Source organism: Carcharhinus amblyrhynchos, chromosome 25 (assembly GCF_965287045.1).
Source record: "Carcharhinus amblyrhynchos chromosome 25, sCarAmb.v2.hapA, whole genome shotgun sequence".
Lineage (NCBI taxonomy): Eukaryota > Metazoa > Chordata > Chondrichthyes > Carcharhiniformes > Carcharhinidae > Carcharhinus > Carcharhinus amblyrhynchos.
The window spans coordinates 22,558,685-22,583,282 of NC_137348.1; the positions used below are offsets into that span (position 1 = coordinate 22,558,685).

Genomic DNA, 24,598 nt, shown 5'->3' on the forward strand with positions numbered 1-24,598 from the left:
CAGTGCCTAGTTATTAAACAGGAGCATGAGCCAGAATGGGTGTAACAAAACTTATTTTAACGAGGTGTTGTAACTGTAATGTAATCATCGTGTGCTAAATGCCATATCTGTATGTAATGCTGACCATGTTTATAACGGAGAGAGTACCTGCAGTTTGAATGTGACTGAATCACACTCACTGATGTTCATTTGCTCCCATGTGGAAGATGGACAGTTCCTAGAGAGATTGTGAGGTAAAGGTACAGAGAAGTTTATGTAGAGGTATGTCACCAAAGGTTGGCTGATGGCAGTTGTTAAATTGGAGGACCTTATGAAAGTCTGTTCTGAAGAGGGACCAATAGTCAGCCTGGGATACATGTCCATGACAATCTGTTGCTTTGCCGCTGGTGGGCTCATCATCTTCATCCATTTCCGAATGACCTTCCTCCTCATCATCATTCTCATCTTCTTCCTGCTCAGAGGTTGGAACTCTGCCCTTGACCTCAACATCATCTATTTTGGAGGCCCCTTTGATGCACAATGTTGTGCAGCATTCAACAGCTATTCTTGAAACCATTGTTAGGGCATATTGAAGAGTTCCCCTAAGCAGTCAAAGCACCTGAATCTTACCTTTAAGATGCCAATGGCCTGTTTGATGATGCTTCTGGTGAGAACGTGGCTGTTATTGTAGTTGCATTCTGCCTCGGATTGTGGTTCCTAACGAGGACATTAGCCAACTTCTTGATGGGTAGTAGTCCTTGTCCTCTAGGAACTATCCACAGATTTGCATTAGGGAATGAAATAGAAGTGGGAGTTGCAAATTCCTTAGTATTAAAGAGTTCTGGCAGCTGCCTGGGACCCTTGTACATACATGAAGAAAGGCCTTATTGAGGTCAAAAATTACCTGAATATTGATAGACTGAAAGGATTTATGGGTCATAACGGTGTCTGCATGCTGACATAGTAACATAGGTGCAGTCAGTGATACCCTGCACTCAGAAGCCAGCAATTTGGATAAAGGCCATGGCTGTCTGAGATACAAAATCCATGGGGAAACTAATGGATTCCCCAGCATGAGCAAGTAGGGCATTAGTCACTTTCCTCATGCATGTGTGTGTTCCTGACTGGGATAAATCGGCCAGATTTCCTGTTAAACCCTGGAAAGAGTATTAGGCACAGTGATTTGGTGTAATGGTTACTTTCACATCCACTGGAAGGGCATGGAGATAGATAGATTGTGGTTCCAATTGCTGTTGGACCATGCAACAAATGTCAGTCATCAGAGCTCATCTGTTAAGGTATGATGTCACTGGTCTGGAGGACCTGATTATCCTCCCTCTCATCCTTCTCCTTTCTGCTGCTCATGCCACAGCCTCTTCCTCCTGAAAGTCAGCCCTCCCTCTAGGCACCGGGTGCTCACATTGACTGGTTTCAAAGGCCCCTGTGAGGAGGCACCAAACCCATCCTCCAAGCTTCCTCAGACAAAGCGCAACGTGCACATATGAAGCACTAGTTTTTTCCCTTGCACCCTGGGTGCAACAGTCAAAAGGGGCAACAGGAATAATACTTCTGCAGAAATACTTCATCTATTCAAAGGGATACTCTGGCTATCCAAAACAAATACACAAAGAACAGACCTGCTCTGCTCTGCATACTTTGGAATCCAGACAGCTGGAGTGCCAAAATCTGAATTTAATGGAGATAGCAGCCAATTTAAATGGCCAAAAGCAAATTACTGCAGACGCTGGAATCTGAAACCAAAAGAGAAAATGCTGGAAAATTTCAGTAGGTCTGGCAGCACCTGTAAGATGAGAAAAGAGCTGACGTTTTGAATCCAGATGACCCTTTGTCAAAGTTAAGAGGCATACAAAGCAGGAGATACTTCATCTTTTCTCCCCCTTTGCTTCCCCTTTCCCCCTCTTTATCAATTTTATCTCTCCCGTCCATCCCCTTCTCCCCCCACGTTTCCCCCCCACAGCTTACCCTCAATTTCAGCTTCTCTGCTGTTTGGCCATTCACACCTTATATTCTCCCTATGGACTGCCATTACATAGAAACGTAGAAGATAGGAGCAGTAAAAGGCTATTTGGCCCTTCAAGTCTGTTCTGCCATTCATTATAATCATGGCTGATCATCCAACGCTAGCTCAATCCTGCTTTTTCCCCATAACCTTTGATCCCATTCACCCCAAATGCTATATCCTTGAATACATTCAAATTGTTGGCATCAGCTACTTCCTGCAATAATGAATTCTGCAGACTCACCATTCTTTGGGTGAAGAAATGTCTTCTCTCCTCTGTTCTATATGGTTCTATCCTGAATCCTCAGACTGTGGCACCTTGTTCTGGACTCCCCACCATCAGGAATATCCTCCCTGCATCTACTCTGTCTAGTCCTGTTGGAATTTTATAAGTCTCTATGAAATACCTCTCATTCGTCTGAACTCCAGTGAAAACCTAGTCAATCCCTCCTCATACATTAGTCCCGCCATTATAGAATCAGCCTGGTAAACCTTTGCTGCACTCCGTCGAGAGCAAGAACATCCTCAGAAAAGATGAAAACTGCACATAATACTCTGGGTGTGGCCTCATCAAGGCCCTGTATAATTGCAACAACACATTCCTGCTTCTCCACTCAAAACCTCTCGCAATGAAGGCCAACATACCATTTGCTGCCTTTATCACCTGCTGCACCAGCAAATGACTTCAATGGCTTGGTGCACAGGGACACCCAGGTCTCGCTGCATACTCCCCTCTCCCAATTTACAGCCATTCAGGTAGTCTACCATCTTATTTTTGCTTCCAAAGTGAATAACCTCACATTTATCCACATTACACTGAAATAGTGGGCTATTTCATCCAAATTGGCCATTAACAGGTCTAGGCAATGCACAACTGAGGGACTCCCTGTCGCTTGATTGTCCCTCTTCTGTGGCTATGTTTGGCACTTGTCATTGGAAAGGAAATATGCAATTTTCACTATATACGCCTTCTGTGATCAGTGGGCAATGTGGGGACTGTGGTTCTTCATTTCTCCCCAGAATGTGATTTTAATTTAAAGTGACTTGCATATGCACCCAACCTGTCCAGATCATTCTGAAGGATCTCTGCATCCTCGTCACAGTTCACCCTCCCACTGACATGGTATCATCTGCAAACTTTGAGATGTTACATTTTTCCCCCTTATCCAGATCATCAATATATATTGGGAGTAGCTGGGGTCCCAGCACTGATCCCTGTGGCATCCCACTAGATACTGCCTGCCAATTTGAAAAGCACGCATTAATTCCTATTTTTTATTTCCTCTCCGCCAACCAGTTTTCCGTTCATCTCAATACACTTCTGCCAAACCCAAGCGCTTTAATCTTGCATGATAATCTCTTGTGCAGGATTTTGCCAAACGTTTTCTTAGCAGCCTTTCCCCTTGCTTTTGTGGCTATGACTCATCTTTCACTCACTCACCTTCAGTATAACGAATGCCCACTTTGTATGCTTTTTAGCTTTGACAAAGGGTATCTGGACTCAAAACTTTACAGATGCTACCAGACCTGCTGAGATTTTCCAGCATTTTCTGTTTTGAATTTAAATGGCCAGCTGCCTCTGTAAACCATGCAGAGGCAAAAGCCAGCCAAATCCCAAACATGTCCCCATGGGAAATGCCATGTTCAGTGGTGGGACTTAGTATTCCTAATGACTTCCACTATTTTTTGCGAAAGGCTGTGTGTGTGTTTAATTTCATGTTCTGGAATCTAATACAGATTTTACTCAGAACAGTGGAATTTTTTGAGAAAGTAAAAACTGAAAGATTTTGAAAGGTTTGTGAATAAGTAACCCAGGGAGCAGAGGGGAAGTTAGGGTTACGACAACAAAAAATACTTTAACACAGGTGACTGCAGGTTTGAGCCTATAACCTTGATTTAGAAGGGAATTGGATACATTTCTGAAAGGAAGGTTGTAGAGGACAAGAAGGACAACCTGGGCTCATCCAAATTGGCCATTAACAGGTCTAGGCAGTGCGCAACTGAGGGAGTCCCTGTCGTTTGATTGTCCCTCTTCTGTGGCTATGTTTGGCACTTGTTGTCATTGGAAAGGAAATATGCAATTTTCACTATATAGGCCTTCTGTGATCAGTGGGCATCGTGGGGACTGTGGTTCTTCATTTCTCCCCAGAATGTGATTTTAATTTAAAGTTAATAAGTGTATATTAGGGAATTTGTTTTGTTTGTCCCTTTAAAGAACTGTCCCCTCCACCCCCTCATTCATTTGAGTGTTTAACTTATTCAATTAATTCAATTTGTTAATTTAATCCCATTTTGTTTTTTCTCAAAAGGATATAGAGAGTAAGCAGGAAGATGAGATTGGAGTACAATTGTTATCGGGCTGAATGGTCTCTGCCTATGCTGTAAAATGCTAGATTCTGTCCTGTTGATTCAACTGTGTTTTTGTTAATTGTTTAGTTCACATTCAGTTGGAATGTATGAGTCAACATGACATAAATTGGTTATATATTTCTCAGGATTCAGCTGCACTTATTAGCCAATACAAGCTGTCCAATTTTCTGATTAGCCATTGTGACCCACAACTTCTGGAACTAGTGTCACTTCACTAGCGACTTGTGTGAGATGCATGTTGAATATGGCAGTTTTCCTTTCAGATGTGAAGCATTTTATTTCCGTAAGATGTCCACCGGCTGAGAACATGGATAGTAGTATTTTGGGGTGCCAAAGGAATACTCAGTGGCTAAGTTGAGTCTTTGGAAGAATGGAGGATCTCTTTAGATAAATTTGTAAAAATAGTGCCCAGAAAACCTTACTAAGAGGAGGAAATGAAAATGGGTTACCAGTGTATGTAGTTGGTCATTTAGTTGCTATAGATGGTCAAAGTTAAATGATTGCAATTTAACCTTGCAATCTTGGGTTGAAACAAAATAACTTAAGTTACTGTTTTTTTAAAAATGTGTTTATGGGATGTGTTGTCACTAGCAAGACCAGTATTTATTGTCCATCCTCAAGTGTACTTGAGAAAATGGTAGTGAGACACCACATGAACCACTGCAATCCATGTGGTGGAGTTAGGAGAGGAGTTCCAAGATTTTGAACTGGCAACAGTGAAGGAACACTGATATATTTCCAAGTCAGGATGATAAAACATTTGGAAGAGAACTTGCAGGTGGTGATGTTTGCATATAGTCACTGTCTTATTCTTCCAAATGGTAGAAGTCACAAATTTCAAAGATGCTGTCAAAGGAACTTTGGCAAGTTGCTGCAGGGCATCTTATCTACAGTAAACATAGAATGCTGATTGTATAAATGTTTGTGTTGGTAAATGGGCACATGCCAATCAAATGGGCTACTTTGTCTGGGGTGGTGTTGAGCTTTTTACATGTTGTTGAAGCTGCAATTGTCCAAATATGGGGAGTAGTCCATCACAGCTTCTACCTGGTACCTTGTACATGGTGGAAATGCTTTTGGAGTCAGGAAGTTAATTATTCATTGATGAGCACCCAGCTTCTGACCTGCACTTGTAGCCACAGCATTTATTTGCTGCCCCAGTTAGATTTTCCTTCAAAGGCAACCCACAGGTTATTAAAAGTGGGGGTTCAGTGATGGCAAGGCTATTAAATGTAAAAGTAGAGATGGTTAGATTTTCTTTTATCATTGATGGTTATTGTCCACAACGGTGTTTTGAATGTTGTTTGCCATTTGTCAGCCCAGGCCTGAATGTTGTCAAGGTCTTGCTGCTTGTGGCCACAGGACGTCTCATGATGTTACAAGTGCTCTGCAATATTCATCTAGCAATCCTATTTCTGACCTTATGATGGAGAGAACATCATTGATGATGCAGCTGGAAATGGTTGGGCCTAGGGGCACTACTCTCAGGTACTCCTGCAGCGATGCCCTGGACTGAAATGATTGGCCTTCAACAATCATAACCTTTTTGCTCACAATGACTGTGTCAGTTGAAAGTTTTCCCTTGATTTCCATCAATACCAAGGACTCCTTGATGTCCCACTCAGTCAAATGTTACCTTAATGTCAAAGGCAGCCATTCTCACCTCACCACTGGAATTCACCTCATCAGTGCATGTTTGAAACAAAATGTAATGACAGCTTGTCCTGATGAAACCTAACCTGAATATCAGTGAGCAGATTATTACTTAGTCAATGCCACTTGATAATATCATTGCTGACACCTTCTTAACTTTGCTGATTGAGAGTAAATCATTGGGTTGGTAACTGGCCACATTTGATTTCTCCTTTTTTATGATCAGGACAGACTGGGTATTTTTCATCTTGGGTACTGGAACAGTTTAGTTTGGGGTGTGGCTAGTTCTGTCTTTAGCACTCCTGCCAGGATGTTGTTTGAGGCCCATAGCTTTGCTGTATGTAGTATCCTCTGATGTTCCTAGATATCAGTTAGAGTAAATTATCTGAAGACTGACATGAAGATTGTCATACTGGAGAGTTCAGGAGGTGGCCAAAATGGATCAACCACTTGACACTTAGTTTCTTCCACTCACGTGTTGGTCTCTGCCATCATTGACATTGGGGATGTTGGAGCTGCCTTCACTGGTTGGTTGTTTGAAGGTCCACTATCATTCTTGATTGCAAATGTTTGACCTGACCTGTTTACTTAGTTCTCTCTGTATCATGCTACTTCACTTCTCATTTATTTTGCAGCCAGATCAGAGTTTCAATCCTAGTTTGGGCTGTTACTTGTATTTATGTTCCCCTTGATAGAAATTATATCAGTGAGATTTCTCTGGACATTGACCAGGGGAGAGATGTTCAAATAAGAGAAATGGACAGGTTGTATACCATCACCTCTTAAATAGACTATCGTGATCAAAAATCATGAGAATTAATTCAGACTGTCTTTGTATCCTCCTTGGTGATAATTGGTATGTGCATCTAATAAGGAGAAGGCCAAATTAGGGAGGCATTTTTTTCTTCCATTGGGTTAGTATAACTTAACAAGCTGTGCAAAACAAAATGCTCTTTCAAGATAACTCTACTGAGCTAGTGAATATTTTGCTGTACGGTGCTTTTTAAGTTTAATTCAGTGTGCAAAAAGGATATTAACTATCAAATCCTGGATCAAGAACCACTGTTAAGAGATACTAAAGGTCAAGTGAAGAGGCATTTATATTGCTCCAAAGTAGAAATGTAAACATTGGAGACTAACACAAGCTGCCAAACTATTAATCAAACTGATATTAATTTACATAGGCTTGACACAAATATTGCATAAAATTTGTCTGTGACAACAAACACCTGAAATAGCAGTATAACTGTTCTACTTGAACTTACTATGTTCTACACAGGAGACATAAATTACCTTTGTAGCCAAGCAGACAAACACACAAGTATCGATCCACATCATGAATGCATGTAGCCCCATTTCTGCATGGTCTGGATGCACATTCGTTGATGTCAATTTCACAATTTGGTCCTTGGTATCCAGGGACACAGAAGCATTTGTACTCATTTTCCACTTCAACACACAGAGCCCCATTTAAACAAGGATTTGATGCACAGGAGTCAATATCAGTTTCGCAGTTAACCCCTGTGTAACCAGGTTGACAAACACAGGTATAATTCCCAATTCCATCGGAGCAAGTTCCATTGTTCTTGCATGAGTTGATAAGGCATTCATTGATTTCTTTTGTGCAGTTTTCCCCTTCATACCCTGGTGAACATTGGCAACTGTATCCATTCACTTTATCTATGCAATCAACATGAACTCCTTGACAAGGATTGCTCTCACATTCATTTATATTTAGGCTACATTGAGTACCTTCAAATCCAGGTAAGCAGGTACAGTTGTACTCTGGACTTCCTGGTGTACTCTCACAGGTGCTGTTATTCATGCATTCGTTCAAATAACAGGCATTAAACTGTAGTTCACAATTCTTTCCCATGTAGATCACAGGACCCTGTTGACACTGACAGGTGTAGTTATTTGGACCATCAATGCAAATCCCATTGTTCTGGCATGGTTGTGATGAGCACTTGTTGACATCTGGAGAACATAAATTACCTGTGTGATTTAAAAAAAAGATAATTTTCATCAAGATATTCAGATAAAATGAATACGTTAATCTTGTAATACTGCGGGTAAGATTTATTCATCTTAAAATCACAAATTCTGGCACGTGGTTAATATCCCAAACTTCCTGTGACTCTTTCTTACTGGGCTGAACATACCAAGTTTTATTTAAATTATATAAATAAATTTCTCAATGGCAATTTATTGTTGGTTAATCGGAAATGGGAAAAGTTAATATATACTCTCAGCAATATATGCTTTGCGTTCGACATAGAAAATATTCCAAGGTGCTATACCAAGTAGAGAAATAGCAAAAAGGATGCAAAGCAATGGGAGGGGAGCTTAGAAAAAAGTGATTGAAAGGGTGGTAGAAGATGCTTGGTTTTAAGAATTTTTATTTTAAAGGAGATGTTAGAAATAAGGAGAGAGGGAGATGATTGAGCAGAGGTCCAGGAAGCCAGACTGAAGCAGCTGAAGGCTCTGCTACTAATGCAGAAAGCAGCAATGAATAATACAAACATATGCATCATTTATTGTAAAGACATTGTAAATAATAAGACTAGTAGCAGCAGGGTTCAGGAGGATATGTGTTGATGAAATGGGCAGACTCATGACGGATGAAGCTTAATGCTGGACAAAATACTCCATTTTGGAAGGAAATACTGAGATAGAATATAAACTAACTTATTCAATTTTAAAAAGGGTGAAGGCAACAGCAGAGGCCTGGGGTTTCATTTACACAAATCTTTTAATGTGGTTGGACAAGTTAAGGAGACTGTTAAAAAAAGTATCCAGGATCCTGGACTTTATGGACAGACGCATAGAGTTAAAAATGGAGTTAAGCTTCATAAATCACTGATAGGCCTTGGCTAGATCATTGTGTCCAATTCTGGATACCACACTTCAGGAAGTATGTTCAAGGATATTAGAAAGGATGCAGAGAGATTTAACAAAAATTTTTACAGGGTGAGGAACATCTGTTATGTGGAGAGGTGGGAAAGCTGGGATTATTCTCCATAGAGCAGAGAATGTTTAGGGGAAATTTTGGGATTTTGATATAATGGGGGGAAACTGCATCCACTGGAAAGAGGGTCAACAGCCAGAGGATAAATTTAAGTGGCAAAAAACTCCAGGAGGGAAATAAGTTCTTTTTACACAGCAAATTGCTAAGATCTGAAAAGGTGGTGGGGGTAGATTCAATAGCACTTTTCAAAGGGGTGTTGGATATAAACTTGAAATTGAAAACTTTACAACATTTGTGGGGAAATAGCACTGGATTGGGACAAATTGGCTAGTTCTTTTAAACAACTGACGCAGATATGATGGATTGAATGGCCTGCTTCTGTGTTGTATGGTTTGATGATTTAACAGAGCAAGGCCCTGAAGCTGCTCACCTGCCTCATGCACAGCGTAGAGCTGTACCTTTGATGTAATAGCAGGAATCACCAAAAAGGAATGTCTGGTCCAAGATCAGTACCCATTATAATTGCAGTATCAGTGCTACATTTGTGCAGGACGGGGCAATCTATGGGGAAAGATTTAATGTAATAGTACTGTAATTTCTCAAAAATGATAAGTTGGGACATCAATAAACTCAAAATGATCATGATGGCTTGTCTAAGCACATCCTTAGGTACTCCAGCACACTAATGTGAATGCAGAAGCCAGTTCGGGTGCTAGCATTCACGTTCAGTTACCACATGTTTGATATGTTCTTACTGGATCGATGTGTTGAATGCCTTGGGGGGAGTAGACCATTTTACCATTTCACTTTGCATCAAACGCACCTCTTGACATTTCAACAAAGGATGGTAATAGTCTTTGAAGTCATTTAAGATTTATTCCACTTACCCATCCTCTTGGCAAAGTGAAGATGGATGAGGCATCAGGACAAGCAGCCATAATTAACCCTGCAGTAATATTACACAGTGACAAAAAAACTCCGCTGCCACAGGGACTGAAGATCTGCGGTATGTGAAGTTTACGCAGAAACTGTTTTATTTAACTAACCTATAAGGTTAGTCTCTAATCTCATTATGTACACTACAACCAGGTCATATTAGTCAGTATATTAGCTAAACAAAATTTTAATTTCTGAATCCTTAAATGGATATGCCTCACCCAGCTTCAAATTATTTCTCTCTGGTCTTACAATGATATATAAACAAAAGCAATTAACCCTTTAACCTACAATGTTTGAATTTCCCAGTGGAACAGATCTAAAGTTGTAAACAACGAACTGCCAAATAGCTGAAGTTTTACTTTATATGCATGTGTTTAGTTTTAAGCAAAGGCTAATTAACAGAAAAATTTGCTATTCTTTAAATTTGGAAGAATGCACATTAAGTGAAAATCAAGTCTATTCCTACTGGGAATATTAGTGAATATTGAAATTAATTGTTTTTGTCAACTTATTCAGAGAACATTTTTACCAGGTTGACGATCACAAATATTCCGAATTGCTGGCAACAACATGAACTGCACAAAAATATAATAAATGCATAAATGGTGTTCCTCACTTAAGGATAATTAATTGCTCAAGATGAAAATAACATGGTTTTGCCCATCTTCCATTCATGTGCAATTTACAAAGGGGCGTTTTACTAAATCTTACATACTTTTAACTGCACATTTATTTTGTGTGTACCTAATATCTACTTTTGGCATGCAGAATGTTTTCAAATTATTAGTTAACTGTATCCAGAGAGCTTTTATGTTTTGTACAGAGTCCCTGCCCCCTTTTGTGCTATTGTAGAATTGCACTCCACACATGAATGAGAAGGGTGGGCTGAACTCTTTATTGTAATGCATATTGTGCCACATCAATGAAATGTGCTTCCCTTTCAAGAGCTCACCCGTTTTCACAAAACATTATGTGAACATTATGTTTCTGATGCAAAGTACAGTCTTAAGTGATTGAGCTATATATTAGCCATCATGAATGTGGAACTAGCCGCTATTCCACACATTTGTGGTTTGGGATTTTTGGTTACCATGTATAAAATCACCAATTTGTTCAATACAGGCAGTTTTCCACACTTGTGCTTCAGGTTTTTTAAAATATGGATACAATATGGATGAAAAAAGTGATCAATATGCCTGTAATTTTCTGATATGTGCTCCCAGCGGGTCAGGTTCCTGGAAGTGCAGTTTTTATAAAGTCAGCTGTTATTTCTCTAGATCCTATGACAGTGATATTTGTGTGATCATTTATGAAAATTATTATTTGCATGCATTGCACAACAGAAAATAGCAATATCCCCAGATTTCCATCTTGTCTTGATCTGAATGATGAACAAACGCATTGCTCAAGTATGTACAATAATATGTAGCAACACTGCTTACAGGGCAGTAATTTTACAGAGAGAGTCAAACAGTGGTGTGAATCATGAAATCAGAACCTGGAATGATAGAAACAAACTCTTAAATTGTTGTCAAATTCCATTCTCTGCTATTTTAACTGAAACATTAATCCATCTGTTTTTAATTGATTAACAATTTTATTACAGAGGAATTTGATATGAATGTATTATATATGCACAACAAAGTGTCACAGGTCATTTCCAGAGTCAAATGCACTAAAATCACTTCAAAGCCTTAAAGCCACTTTTTTAAAAAAGGGATATATGTGTGTGTGTGTACTATCTGGGCAGGTATTAAAAGGTTGAGATCTGTTCTTGCACTTTGATGTTTGTACATGCTGACATTAATCTTGCCATTGATGGGTGATATTACTTGCACTGAAGAATTAATGTCACCAGAAATTTATTTTCTGATAGTTAATGTTTAACAGTTGAGTTGAATTAGCAAGGAGAGTATTTGCAAGGAAGGTGGTTTTACTTGTATGATCTGAACAGTTTTTTGAGTGATTTTAGAATTGCTACCCTCACCTGCCATCTGCCTGTCAAGTGGTTCAAGGTCCAACCAATTTTTGGCCGAAGTTACCATCCTGGCAGTGAATTACTTATAAATTTGGAGCAGCTCCCAGATCAGAAGGGCTTGAATAGCTGGCAGCTGTACCCCAAGGAGTCCAGCCAATTCAAAGTAAATTAAGAGTCCTGGGGAGGGTCATGGTGATTCGAGCATCATGGGGATCAGTGTTAAGCCAGGAAAAGCATCATCATTCTTCCTGACCCTGACATGAATCATTTATAAACTTGTTTTTAAACTTCTACGAACATAAGAACGTAAGAAATAGGAGCAGGAGTAGGCCGTCTAGCCCCTCGAGCCTGCCCCGCCATTCAATAAGATCATGGCTGATCTGAAGTGGATCAGTTCCACCTTCCCCATAACCCTTAATTCCCCTGTCTGTCAGAAACCTATCTACCCATGACTTAAATATATTTAGCGAGGTAGCCTCCACCACTTCAACAGGCAGAGAATTCCAGAGATTCACCACCCTTTGAGTGAAGTTCCTCCTCAACTCTGATCTAAACTGCACCACCCCCTTATCTTGAGGCTATGTCCACTAGTCCTGCTATCCTTTCTAAGCAGGAAGAATCTCTCTACCTCTACCCTATCCATCCCCTTCATTATCTTATACGTCTCTCTAAGATCCCCCCTCATCCTTCTAAACTCCAACGAGTACAGACCCAGTCCAGTTAGTCTCTCTTCATAGGCCAATCCCCTCATCTCCGGTATCAGCCTCGTGAACCTCCTCTGCACTCCCTCCAAGGTCAATATATCCTTCCGCAAATACGGCGACCAAAACTGCACACAGGACTCCAGCTGCGGCCTCACCAATACCCTGTACAGTTGCAGCAAGACCTCCCTGCTTTTATATTCTATCCCCCTCGCTATAAAGGCCAACATTCCATTTGCCTTCTTGATCACCTGCTGCACCTGCAGACTGGGTTTTTGCGACTCGGGCACAAGGACCCCCAGGTCCCTCTGCACCGGAGCATGCTGCAGCTTTTCGCCTTTTAAATAATAATCCCTCCTACTATTATTACTGCCAAAGTGGATAACCTCACACTTGCTCCATCTGCCAGGTCCTCGCCCACTCGCTCAGCCTATCCAGATCTCTCTGCAGACTTTCCACACCCTCCACGCAATTTGCTTTTCTACTCATCTTCGTGTCATCAGCAAATTTCGTCATCCTACACTCAGCCCCCTCCTCCAGATCATCTATATAAATGGTAAACAGTTGAGGCCCCGGCACTGATCCCTGCGGCATTCCACTAGTCACCAGCTGCCAACCAGAATAGCACCCATTGATACCAACTCTTTGCTTCCTATTAGACAGCCAATCTTCTATCCCCGCTAACACCTTACCCCCAACTCCGTGCACCCTAACCTTCTGGCTCTACCAAGCAGCTTGTAACAATTGTTTGAAGAACTGCTGATTAGGTAGCTTAAATGCCAAGAACCATATGTAATGCACAATGTGCTCATTGGTAATATAAAATTGCATCACAGTCCTTTTAAGAACATAAGAAATAGGAGCAGGGGTAGGCCATCTAGCCCTTCGAGCCTGCCCCGCCATTCAATAAGATCATGGCTGATCTGTCGTGGCTCAGTTCCACATTCCCGCCCTCTCCCCATAACCCTTAATCCCCTCTCTTATCAAAAACCCATCAACCCGCGTCTTAAAAATATTTAGCGAGGTAGCCTCCACCACTTCAACGGGCAGAGAATTCCAGAGATTCACCACCCTTTGAGTGAAGAAGTTCCTCCTCAACTCCGTTCTAAACCGCCCCCCCTTTATCTTGAGGCTGTGCCCCCTAGTCCTACTGTCCTTTCTGAGTGGGAAGAGTCTCTCCACCTCTATCCTGTCCATCCCATTCATCATCTTATACGTCTCAATGAGATCCCCCCTCATCCTTCTAAACTCTAACAGGTACAAGCCTAGTTTATTCAGCCTCTCCTCATAGCTCAACCCCCTCAACTCCGGCATCAGCCTAGTAAACCTCCTCTGCACTCCCTCCAAGGCCAAAATATCCTTGTGTAAGTACGGCGCCCAAAACTGCACACAGCACTCCAGCTGCGGCCTCACCAATGCCCTATACAGCCGCAGCAAGACCTCTCTACTTTTATATTCAATCCCCCTCGCTATGAAGGCCAGCATCCCATTAGCCTTCCTGACCACCTGCTGCACCTGCAAGCTGGGTTTTTGCGACTCATGCACAAGGACCCCGAGGTCCCTCTGCACCGTCGCCTGCTGCAGTTTTTCTCCACGTAAGTAATAATCCTTCCTACCATTATTCCTACCAAAGTGGACCACCTCGCACTTGCCAACATTAAATTCCATTTGCCAGTTCCTGGCCCATTCGCCCAGCCTATCTAGATCCTTCTGTAGACTCTCCACACCCTCCGCACAATTTGCCGTTCCACCAATCTTGGTGTCATCAGCAAATTTCGACACCATACACTCGGTTCCCTCTTCCAGATCATCTATATAAATGGTAAATAGCTGAGGCCCCAGCACCGACCCCTGGGGCACTCCACTAGTCACCAACCGCCAATCCGAATAGCACCCATTGACCCCCACTCACTGCCTCCTATTTGACAACCAATCCCCTATCCATGCTAACACCCTACCCCCAACTCCATGTCCCCTGACCTTCTGCAATAACCTCTTGTGAGGTACCTTGTCAAACGCCTTCTGAAAATCCAGAAAGACCACATCCACCGGCTCCCCTCTATCCACCGCCCTAGACACATCCTCATAGAACTCCAGTCAATTTGTCAGACACGACTTCCCTTTAACGAAACCGTGCTGCGTCTGCTCTATCAAGCAATTCCCCTCAAGATGCCTCGCTATTTCCTCCTTGATGACGGATTCTAACATTTTACCTACAGCAGACGTTAAACTAACTGGCCTATAATTCCCTGCCTTTTGCCTGGCACCCTTCTTAAACAAGGGCGTAACATTAGCCGCTTTCCAATCTTCCGGCACTTCCCCGGAATCCAGCGACGTCTGGAAAATAACCACCAAGGCATCCACTATCACCTCTGCCATTTCTTTCAGAACCCTCGGATGCATTCCATCCAGTCCTGGCGACTTGTCCACAATCAGCCCCTCCAGTCTGTTGAGCACCGCCTCTCTAGTAACAGTAATGTCATTAAGACCCTCCAGTCCTACCACCTTTCCATCTCTAACACCCGGCAAATTATTCACGTCCTCCTCTGTGAAGACAGAAACAAAAAAGTTATTCAAGACCTCAGCCATATCCCCATCCCCTACCACTAAGTCCCCCTTCTCATCCTCTAAGGGACCAATGTTCACCCTAGCCAGCCTCTTCCTTTTTATATATTTATAAAAACTCTTGCTATCCTTTTTTATATTAAGCGCTAGCCCAGCTTCTAGTTTCTCCTACCCTTCTTTATCAACTTCTTTGTCAGTCTTTGTTGACATTTAAACCTCTCCCAATCCTCTTCTCGCCCACTACTCTTAGCTACTCTAAACGCCTCCGCTTTTAATTTAACACTTTCCTTCACCTCCTTTGTTATCCACGGCTTATTACCTCTCCTCCTACTGTCCTTTTTAACCATCGGAATAAATTTCTGCTGAGCACCAAGAAAGATCTCCTTAAAGATCCTCCACTGCTCCTCAGCAGACCTACCTTCCAACACGCTCCCCCAGTCCACATTCGCCAGTTCTTCTCTCATCCTACCGTACTCCCCTCTGTTCAAACAAAGGACTCGTGTCCGGGAACCCACTTTCTCCTCCTCCATCTGCACCAGAAACTCCACCATACAATGATCACTCTCCCCAAGAGGATCCTTCACCGCAAGGTCCCTAATTCTACCCGCCTCATTACATAACACCAGATCCAAGATAGCTCGCTCCCTTGTCGGCTCCAACACACACTGTTCAAGGAAACTATCCCGGCAGCATTCCAAGAACGCCTCCTCGAGTCCACCGCGTCCAACATGGGTCGACCAATCAATATGCAGATTGAAATCCCCCATAACTACGGCCGTCCCATTCCTGCACGCCGCACTTAATTGCACGTTAACAGCCCCCCCCCCCCAATTAGTTTAAAGCCCTGTCTACAGCCCTCTTTACTCGATTCGCCAGCACTCTGGTCCCAGCATGGTTCAGACCAACCCCATCCCGCCTGAACAGGTCCCACCTACCCCAATACTGGTGCCAATGCCCCATAAATTCAAACCCTTTCCTCCCACACCAATCCCTGAGCCACCATTGCAGAAGTCCAGCTTAAATTGGCTAATGAGACTCAGCTCATTCAAGAGCACAACAACAGGAAGAAGGATATCAGGAATAAGGTAGTAGGTGCTGCACTGCTGTTTTAATTGCTCTACTGCCTAGCAGTTGGGATGAAAATCAATCCAATTGGATTCTGAATCACGCTGTACTCTAACATATGTTGAGAAAGCAAATCAGTCTACTGGCTATACTAATGAATGTGAAACACTAACCTATCATAAGAATTAATTGTAGTTATCAATATGAATTTTTTTTAGATTATTAACCAATCAAATAATAAAGAAGAATAAATGAGCATAAAACTCATACTGGCATTTGTTGACAGTTTGGTCCTAAATTATATTGCCTGTTCCTTTGTCACTCTCTGCCCAGGAATAATTATAATGAGAAAATTGATGAACAGAATGCCTGTGTTACCACGTGAATGAACACTGCTGCAAACATGACAGAAGCAAAAATATAAAAAGCTATCAAATTCAAATATCTGGCGGACAGCGAGTAAAAGCAAAAATTTCTGATATTTGTAGACTGCAAAGCCTCCCAAGTTGCATTTTTTTAAATATTCAATCATAGGAAGGCAAGGTTAGCATTTATTACTCATCCCTAATTGCCTTTGAGAAGGTTGTTATGAGCTGCCCTCTCAAACTATTGCAGTCCACCTTCTGACTTCAATTTCGTGCTGGCTGACCAATCACTGGCCAGTGTGAAATGCTTGTGGAGATCCCCTCAGCATTGCTAGTGGGGTCAGGAAGTGGGTGGGTGCTAGGGTTTAAAAGTTGCTAGGCGAAAGCTGGAAATAGGTTTTTCCGGCATCTTAGAGCTGCATTGACATTCTGTGGGTTTTGATACATTGGGAAGGTACTCTACTGTCAGCTTGATGGCATCCGGACTTACAGCCCATGGCACTGGTTGATTTGTATATTTGGTTTCATCATAAAAATGTCTCATTATGTGTAATGGCCATGTGCTTTCAATAAGGAATAGGCTGGGAGACATGTGAAATATAAACAAAAGACTGCAAACTTTATTTCAGAGATGGACCTTGATTGTCGCATCAGGAAAGCTCATTAAGGTGGTGTCCCTCTTATCATTACCGTGACTCCTTATTTGAATGCCTAGCTGTAAGCTGTCTGAATCATGGCCTCCCTGGTATCCTTGCCTCCTGTAAGGATTACGATATCAGGATCCTGCTCCATACCCTGGGGCTACTTCAGTCCCTCCTTTGACCCAACCCTTGAGTTATTCTCTGTGACCTGTGCATCAGGGTTGATACCTTCATCCTCTAATGTGTCCCCCATTGACAGAGCTAGATTAAGCAATGCTTAGCAGACAACAGTAATCAGTGAAACATGCTTAGGGTGATATTGAAGTGATCCCTCTGTGATCCAGACAGCAGAACCTTATCTTGTGTAGCCTAATGGTCCTCTCAATTACTGCCCTTGTCAAAACATGACAGAGTGTCAATGGCACCCTGTTCTGAATGGTCAATACGTTCATTCACTCCTGGACTGATAAGGCCAGCCAGACTAAGTGGGCCAAAGGATTTGTTGCAATTGCAAGATTTCTCCATCTCCAGGGAGCCATCGATTTCTCACATGTGCCCATAAAGGTGTCAGTGGAGAGGTGGGTGGCTTTGTCAACAGAAAGGGCTTCCACTTCCTTAACATGCAGATAGTGTACGAGAGACCACAACAGTCAGATTTTGCAGGTTTCCAAGTATCCTGGAAGCTGTCATGGTGCTCACATCTGCTATGACTCCCAGGTGCCATGACTTTTCATTGCTCCAACTCGCTTGGATGGTTGGCTTCTGGGGTATAAAGAGTAGCCGCTGAAAAGGTGGGTCATGACACCCAAGGACAGAGACTAAGGAGAACTGTAACCGCTGTCATGCCTCCAGAAGGGCAAGAATTGAGAGGACCATTGAGAGTAATTAAAAGTCCAAGAGATGAACCCCCACTATCCATGAATAACTAGAAAAGTTCAGTATCAAACTTCAAAAACTGCATATAATTGTGCAGTGATAGGTGGCAGGGAACAAGACTCGACAGAATAAAAGGAACAACAAAGGATGATTTAAAGATTAATGAGGAGGTAAAAATTAGAGTATGAGGGAAAGATGGTCAGAAATATAAATACAGTGTTAACTTTCCTTTTTTCAAGTGTTTATAAAAATATCTTACTGTAGTGAGAGTTGGTTATATAGAAAGTTAGTCTGGAGAATTGATAATGAGAAACAATGAGACAGCAGAATTGAACAGGTGTTTTGCATCAATCTTCACTAACATCCCAGAAGCATCTATAAACAAGGAAATGGAAGAAGGGAGGAACTCAGGAAAATTACAGTCACCAGAGAAACAGTACTGTGTAAATTGTCCCGTGGGACTTCATCCTGGGTCTAGAAAGAAGTGTCTAGAGAGATTGTTGATGCATTGCTTTTAATTTTCCAAAACACACTAGGTTTGGGGAAGGTCCTTTTAGATGGGAAGATAGCAGACTTAACTCCATTATTCAAAAAGAGAAGGTGACAGAAAGTGGGAAAATAAAGGCCCTTTTTTATTATTCATTCATGGCACATGGGTATTGCTGGCTGGTGAGTATTAATTGCTCATCCCTAGTTGCCCTTGAGAAGGTGATGGTGAGCTGCCTTCTTGAATCATTGCAGTCCAGGTGCTGTGGATTGACCTACAATGCTGATAGGGAGAGAATTCCAGGATTTTGACCCAGTGACTGCAAAGGAACACTGATATATTTTCAAGTAAGGATGGTGAGTGGCTTGGAGGGGAACTTGCATGTGGTGGTGTTCCCATGTAACTGCTGCCCTTGTCCTTCCAGATGGAAGTGGCCACAGTTTTGGAAGACGCTGTCTAAAATCTTTAGTGAATTGCTGCAGTGCATCTTGTAGATGATGCACACTGCTGCTACTGAGTGTTGGTTGGAGGGAGTAGATGTTTGTGAATAAGGTGTCAATCAAGCATATTGCTTTGTGCTGGATGATGTCAAGCTTCTTGAGTACTGTTGGAGCTGCACCCATCCAGGCAAGTGGGGGTATTCCATCACAATCCTGACTTGTGCCTTGCAGATGGTGGATAAGCTTTGGGGCGTCAGGAGGTGAGTTACTTGTCACAGTATTCCTAGCCTCTGGCTTGCTCTTGTACTCTCTGTATTTATGTGGCAAATCCAGTTGAGTTTCTGATCAATGGTAATCCCAAGGATTTTGACAGTGGGGGTTCAGTGATGGTATCATCATTGAATGTCACAGGGCAATGGTTATAGTCTGTCTTATTGGTGATGATCATTACTTGGCACTTGTGAGGTGTGGATGTCACTTGCCACTTGTAAGCCTGGATATTGACCAGATCTTACTGCATTTGAAAGTAGACTGCTTCAGTATCTAGGAGTCGCAAATGATGCTGAACATTGTGCAATCATCAGTGAACATCCCCACTTCTGACCCTATGACGGAGGGAAGGTCGTTGATGAAGCAGCTGAAGATGGTTGGGCCTGGGACTCTACTCTGAGGGACTTCTGCAGAGATGTCCTGGAATTGAGAAGACTGACCCTCCACAGCCACAACTACCTTCCTATGTGGCAGGTATGACTCTAATTAACGGAAAGTTTGCCTCCTGATACCCATTGATTCCCGTTTTGCCCGGACTCCTTGATGCCACACTCAGTCGAATGCGGCCTTGATGTCAAGGACTGTCCTCTCATCTCAATTCTGGAATTTAGCTCTAACAGCTTGATCAGGAGCTGAGTGACCCTGTGAAATGCAAAAAGAGTGTCACTGAGCTGGTTATTGCTGAGCAGGTGCTGCTCGATAGCATTGTCGAAGACCTCATCTATCACTTTACTGATGATCGAGAGTTGACTGGGCGGTAATTGGCTGGATTGGATTTGTCCTGTTTTTGTATACAGGACACACGGGCAATTTTCCACATTGTTGGGTAGATACCAGTGCTGTAACTGTACTGGAAGAGCTTGGATAGGGGAGCTGCAAGTTCTGAGGCACAAGTCTTCAGTACTGTTGTTGGAATGTCATCAGGGCCCAGTCCATAGAACATAGAACACTACAGCACAAACAGGCCCTTCGGCCCACAAGTTGCTCCAATCACATCCATACCTAACAAGCCATGAGAACTATCTGTAACTGCCAATCCCATTAGATCCCATATACTCATCCAGATGTCTTTTAAAAGACTCCAGCGAGTTCGCCTCTACCACCACCGATGGCAGCCGATTCCACTCACTCACCACCCTCTGAGTGAAAAACTTATCCCTAACACCTCCTCTGTACTTGCTTCCCAGCACCTTAAACCTGTATCCTCTCGTAGCGACCATTTCAGCCCTAGGAAATAGCCCCCGAGAATCTACCCTATCTCTTCCTCTCAACATTTTATAAACCTCTATCAGGTCGCCTCTCAACCTTCGTCTCTCCAGGGAGAAGAGACCTAGCTCTCTCAACCTATCTTCATGAGGCATGCCTCCCAATCCAGGCAACATCCTTGTAAATCTCCTCTGCACCCTCTCAATAGCTTCCACATCCTTCCTGTAATGAGGCGTCCAGAACTGCGCACAGTACTCCAAGTGGGGTCTGAGAAGGGTCTTATAAAGTTGCAGCATTACCTCCCAACTCCTAAACGCAATCCCTCGATTAATGAAGGCCAGTACACCATATGCCTTCTTGACCTCATCCTCCACCTGCGAGGCCAATTTAAGAGTCCTATGGACCCGGACCATAAGGTCCTTCTGCTCCTCAACACTGCTAAGACTCCTACGCTTGATATTGTATCCCTTCATCCCATTGGATCTGCCAAAATGGACCACTACACATTTGATGAAGTCCATCTGCCACTTCTCCGCCCAGTCTTGCATCCTATCTATGTCACGCTGCAACTTCTGACATCCCTCCAGACTGTCCACAACAACACCAACCTTCGTGTCGTCGGCAAACTTACTAATCCATCCCTCCACTTCCTCACCCAGGTCATTTATGAAAATGACAAACAGCAAGTGTCCTAGAACAGATCCCTGGGGCACTCCACTGGTGACCGACCTCCATGCAGAAAAAGACCCATCCACAACCACTCTCTGCCTTCTGCAGGCAAGCCAGCTCTGGATCCACAAGGCCAAAACCCCTTGGATCCCATGCCCTCTCACCTTCTCAAGAAGTCTTACATGGGGGACCTTACCAAATGCCTTGCTGAAGTCCATGTAAACCATGTCCACCGCTCTTCCTTCGTCAATGTGTTCAGTCACATTTTCAAAGAACTCAACTAGGCTCGTAAGGCAAGACCTGCCCTTGACAAAGCTGTGCTGACTATTTCTGATCATTCTAAACTTCTCTAAATGCTCATAAATCTTGTCCCTCAGAATCTTCTCCATCAACTTACCAACCACTGAGGTCAGACTCACCAGTCGGTAATTTCCCAGGATGTCCCTGTTCCCTTTTTTGAAAATAGGAACCACATCCGCAATCCTCCAATCCTCCGGAACCTCTCCAGTCTCCGTCGATGATGCAAAGATCATTGCCAGGGGCTCTGCAATCACTTCCCTCACCTCCCACAGTAACGTGGGATACATTCCCATCCAGTCCCGGCGACTTATCTATCTTGATAGAATTTAAAAGTTCCAACACATCCTCTTTCTTAACATCCACAGTCCGTTTGGAGTATCCAGCGCTCCAACCAATATCATGTGGAGTGAATCGAATTAGCTGGAGACTGGCATCTGTGATGCTGGGGATCACTGGAGGAGGCCATGATGGATCATCCACTCAGCACATCTGGCTGAAGTTTGCTGTGAATACTTCAGCCTTATCTTTTGCAGTGATGTGCTGGGCTCCTCCATCATTGAGGATGAGGATATTTGTGGAACCTCCTCTCCCAGTGAGTTGTTTAATAGCCCACCACAATTCATGATTGGATGTGGTAGGACTGTAGAGCCTAGATCTGATCTGTTGGTTGTGGGATCACTTAGCTTTATGTTTATCACTTGCTGTTTATGCTGTTTGGCCTGCAAGTAGTCCTGTTTTGTAGCTTTACCAGGTTGACATTCCATTTTTAGGTATGCCTAGTGCTGCTCTTGGCATGCTCTCTTGCACTCTCCTTTCACCCAGAGTTGATCCTCTGGCTTGATGGCAGTGGTTGAGTGGAGGATATGCCTGACCGTGAGGTTGCAGATTGTGCTTGAGTGCAGTTCCATTGCTGTTGATGGCCCACAGCGCCTCATGAATGCCCAGTCTTGAGTTGCTAGATCTGATTGAAGTCTGTCCCATTTAGCATGGTGACAGTGCCAAACAACACAGTGAAGGTTATTTTCAGTATGAAGCCGAGACTTCATCTTCACAAGGACTGTGCGGTAGTCACTTTTGTGATACTGTCATGGACAGATGCGTCTGCAGCTGGCAGATTGGTAAGGATGAGGTCGTATTTTTTTCTCTTCTGTTTGTTCCTTCATCACCTGCTGCAGACCCAGTTTAGCAGTTATATCCTTCAGGACCCGACCAGCTCGATCAGTAGTGCTGCTGCCCAGCCACTTTTGGTGGTGGACATTGAACTCCCTGACCCAGATTACATTTTGCACCCTTGCCACCCACAGTGCTTCCTCCAAGTGTTGCTCAACATAGAGGAATACCGATTCATCAGCCGAAGGAGGATGGTACATGGTAACCAGTAAGAGATTTCCTTGTCCATGTTTACCTGAAACCATGAGGCTTTATCAAGTCCAGAGTTGATGTTGAGGATTCCCCGGACAACTCCCTCCAGACGATACCACTGTGTCGTCACCTCTGCTGAGTCTGGTGGGACAGGACATATCCAAGGACGGTAGTGGTGGTGTCTGGTGTTATCTGTAAGGTATGATTCCGTGAGAATAACTATTTCAGATTGTTGCTTGATTAATCTGTGGGACATCTCATCCAATTTTGGAACTAGCCCAAAGATGTTAGTAAGGAGGACTTTATAGGGTCGACAGGGCTGTTTGTTTTGCCATTGTCCTTTCTGTTTCTTAGGTCGATTTGAAGTGGTCCTTCCGGTTTCATTTCTTTGTTAAGACTTTAAAGCAACTGAAACAATTAAGTGGCTGCTGGGCCATTTCAGACGGCAGTTGAGAGTCAACCACGTTGCTGTGGCTCTGGTGTCACATGTAGGCCAGACCAGATGTGGAAGGCAGATTTCCTTCCCTAAAGACATGTGAACCAGATAGGTTTTCCGACAATCAATAATGAGTTCACGGTTATCAATAGACTCTTAATTCCAGATATTTTTGTTGAATTCAAACTCCATCAACTGCCATGCCAGAATTCAAACATTAGCTGAGTTTCTGGATTAATAGTCTAGCGATAAGACCACAAGGCTATTGGTTCCCCATTAGCCAAACACCTGTTGTAAGGAAAATGTTAGCAACTATTATTAAAGAAGTTACAAGGGTGGCACAGTAGCATAGTGCTGAGCACTGCTGCTTCACAGCTCCAGGGACCTAGGTTCGATTTCTGGCTCGGGTCACTGTCCATGCGGAGTTTACACATTCTCCCTGTGTCTGCGTGTGTTTTCTCCGGGTGCTCCGGTTTCCTCCCACTGTCCAAAGATGTGCAGGTTAGGTTGATTGGCCAAGCTAAAATTACCTCTTAGTATCCTGGGATGTGTGTGTTAGAAGGATTAGCAGATAAATATATAGGGGTATGTGGTATAGGACCTGGGTGGGATTGTTGTTGGTGCAGATTTGATGGGCCAAATGACCTCTTTCTGCACTGTAGGGTTTCTATATCTTTCTATATATTCTATTACAGGACACTTGGATAAACTCAGGAAGAATAAAAAGGTGGCATGTTATCTAAATGGTGAGAGTATGCAGAGGGATCTGGGTGTCGTAGCACATGAAACACAAAAGGCTAGTATGCAGGTACAACAAGCAATGAGGAAAGCAAATAGAATGTTTTTTAAACTAACTTTTCTAGTTTTTCTTTAAATTTTAAACTGGAAGGAGTTTGCAAAGAGGCCTGGATAGTTTTTTTTCCCTTTAAAAGTTACTCACCTTAGAGAATCAACCTCATTGTTCCTTGGGAGCACAGCAGAGAGGCAGAGATTTGTGAGAGGAGAGCTTGAGGGTAAGCTACAGTGATTTTTTAAACTAACTTTTCTAGTTTTTCTTTAAATTTTAAACTGGAAGGAGTTCACAAAGAGGCCTGGGTAGTTTTTTTTTCCCCTCCCCATAAATTGGAACGGTGAGGAATCCCGAAACTCTACGCAGGTAGAGTATCCCACCCTCCCCCATCCTCTAACCTAAAAAAAGAGAGACTCAGTGTGAGAGCAGGTAAGTCTGTTTTTTGTGAGCTGTAAGGGCTTTGGCTCACAGGGCTTAAGCAAAAAGGGCGAGGCAAGGTAAGTTTATAAGGTTTTAAT

The 24,598-nt window shown here is 43.0% G+C and overlaps 1 protein-coding gene across 4 annotated transcripts in view; it reads right to left on the reverse strand.

The window, feature by feature from the left end:
- Window positions 1–24,598, reverse strand: part of LOC145358179 (protein crumbs homolog 1-like) — a 243,980-nt gene that overhangs the window by 151,865 nt on the left and 67,517 nt on the right. For all 4 annotated transcript variants that reach the window (XM_080211931.1, XM_080211929.1, XM_080211930.1 and 1 more), the window contains exon 2: window positions 7,316–8,017. In XM_080211931.1, the coding sequence (XP_080068057.1) occupies window positions 7,316–8,017 (702 nt within the window). The remainder of the gene's footprint in view (window positions 1–7,315; window positions 8,018–24,598) is intronic.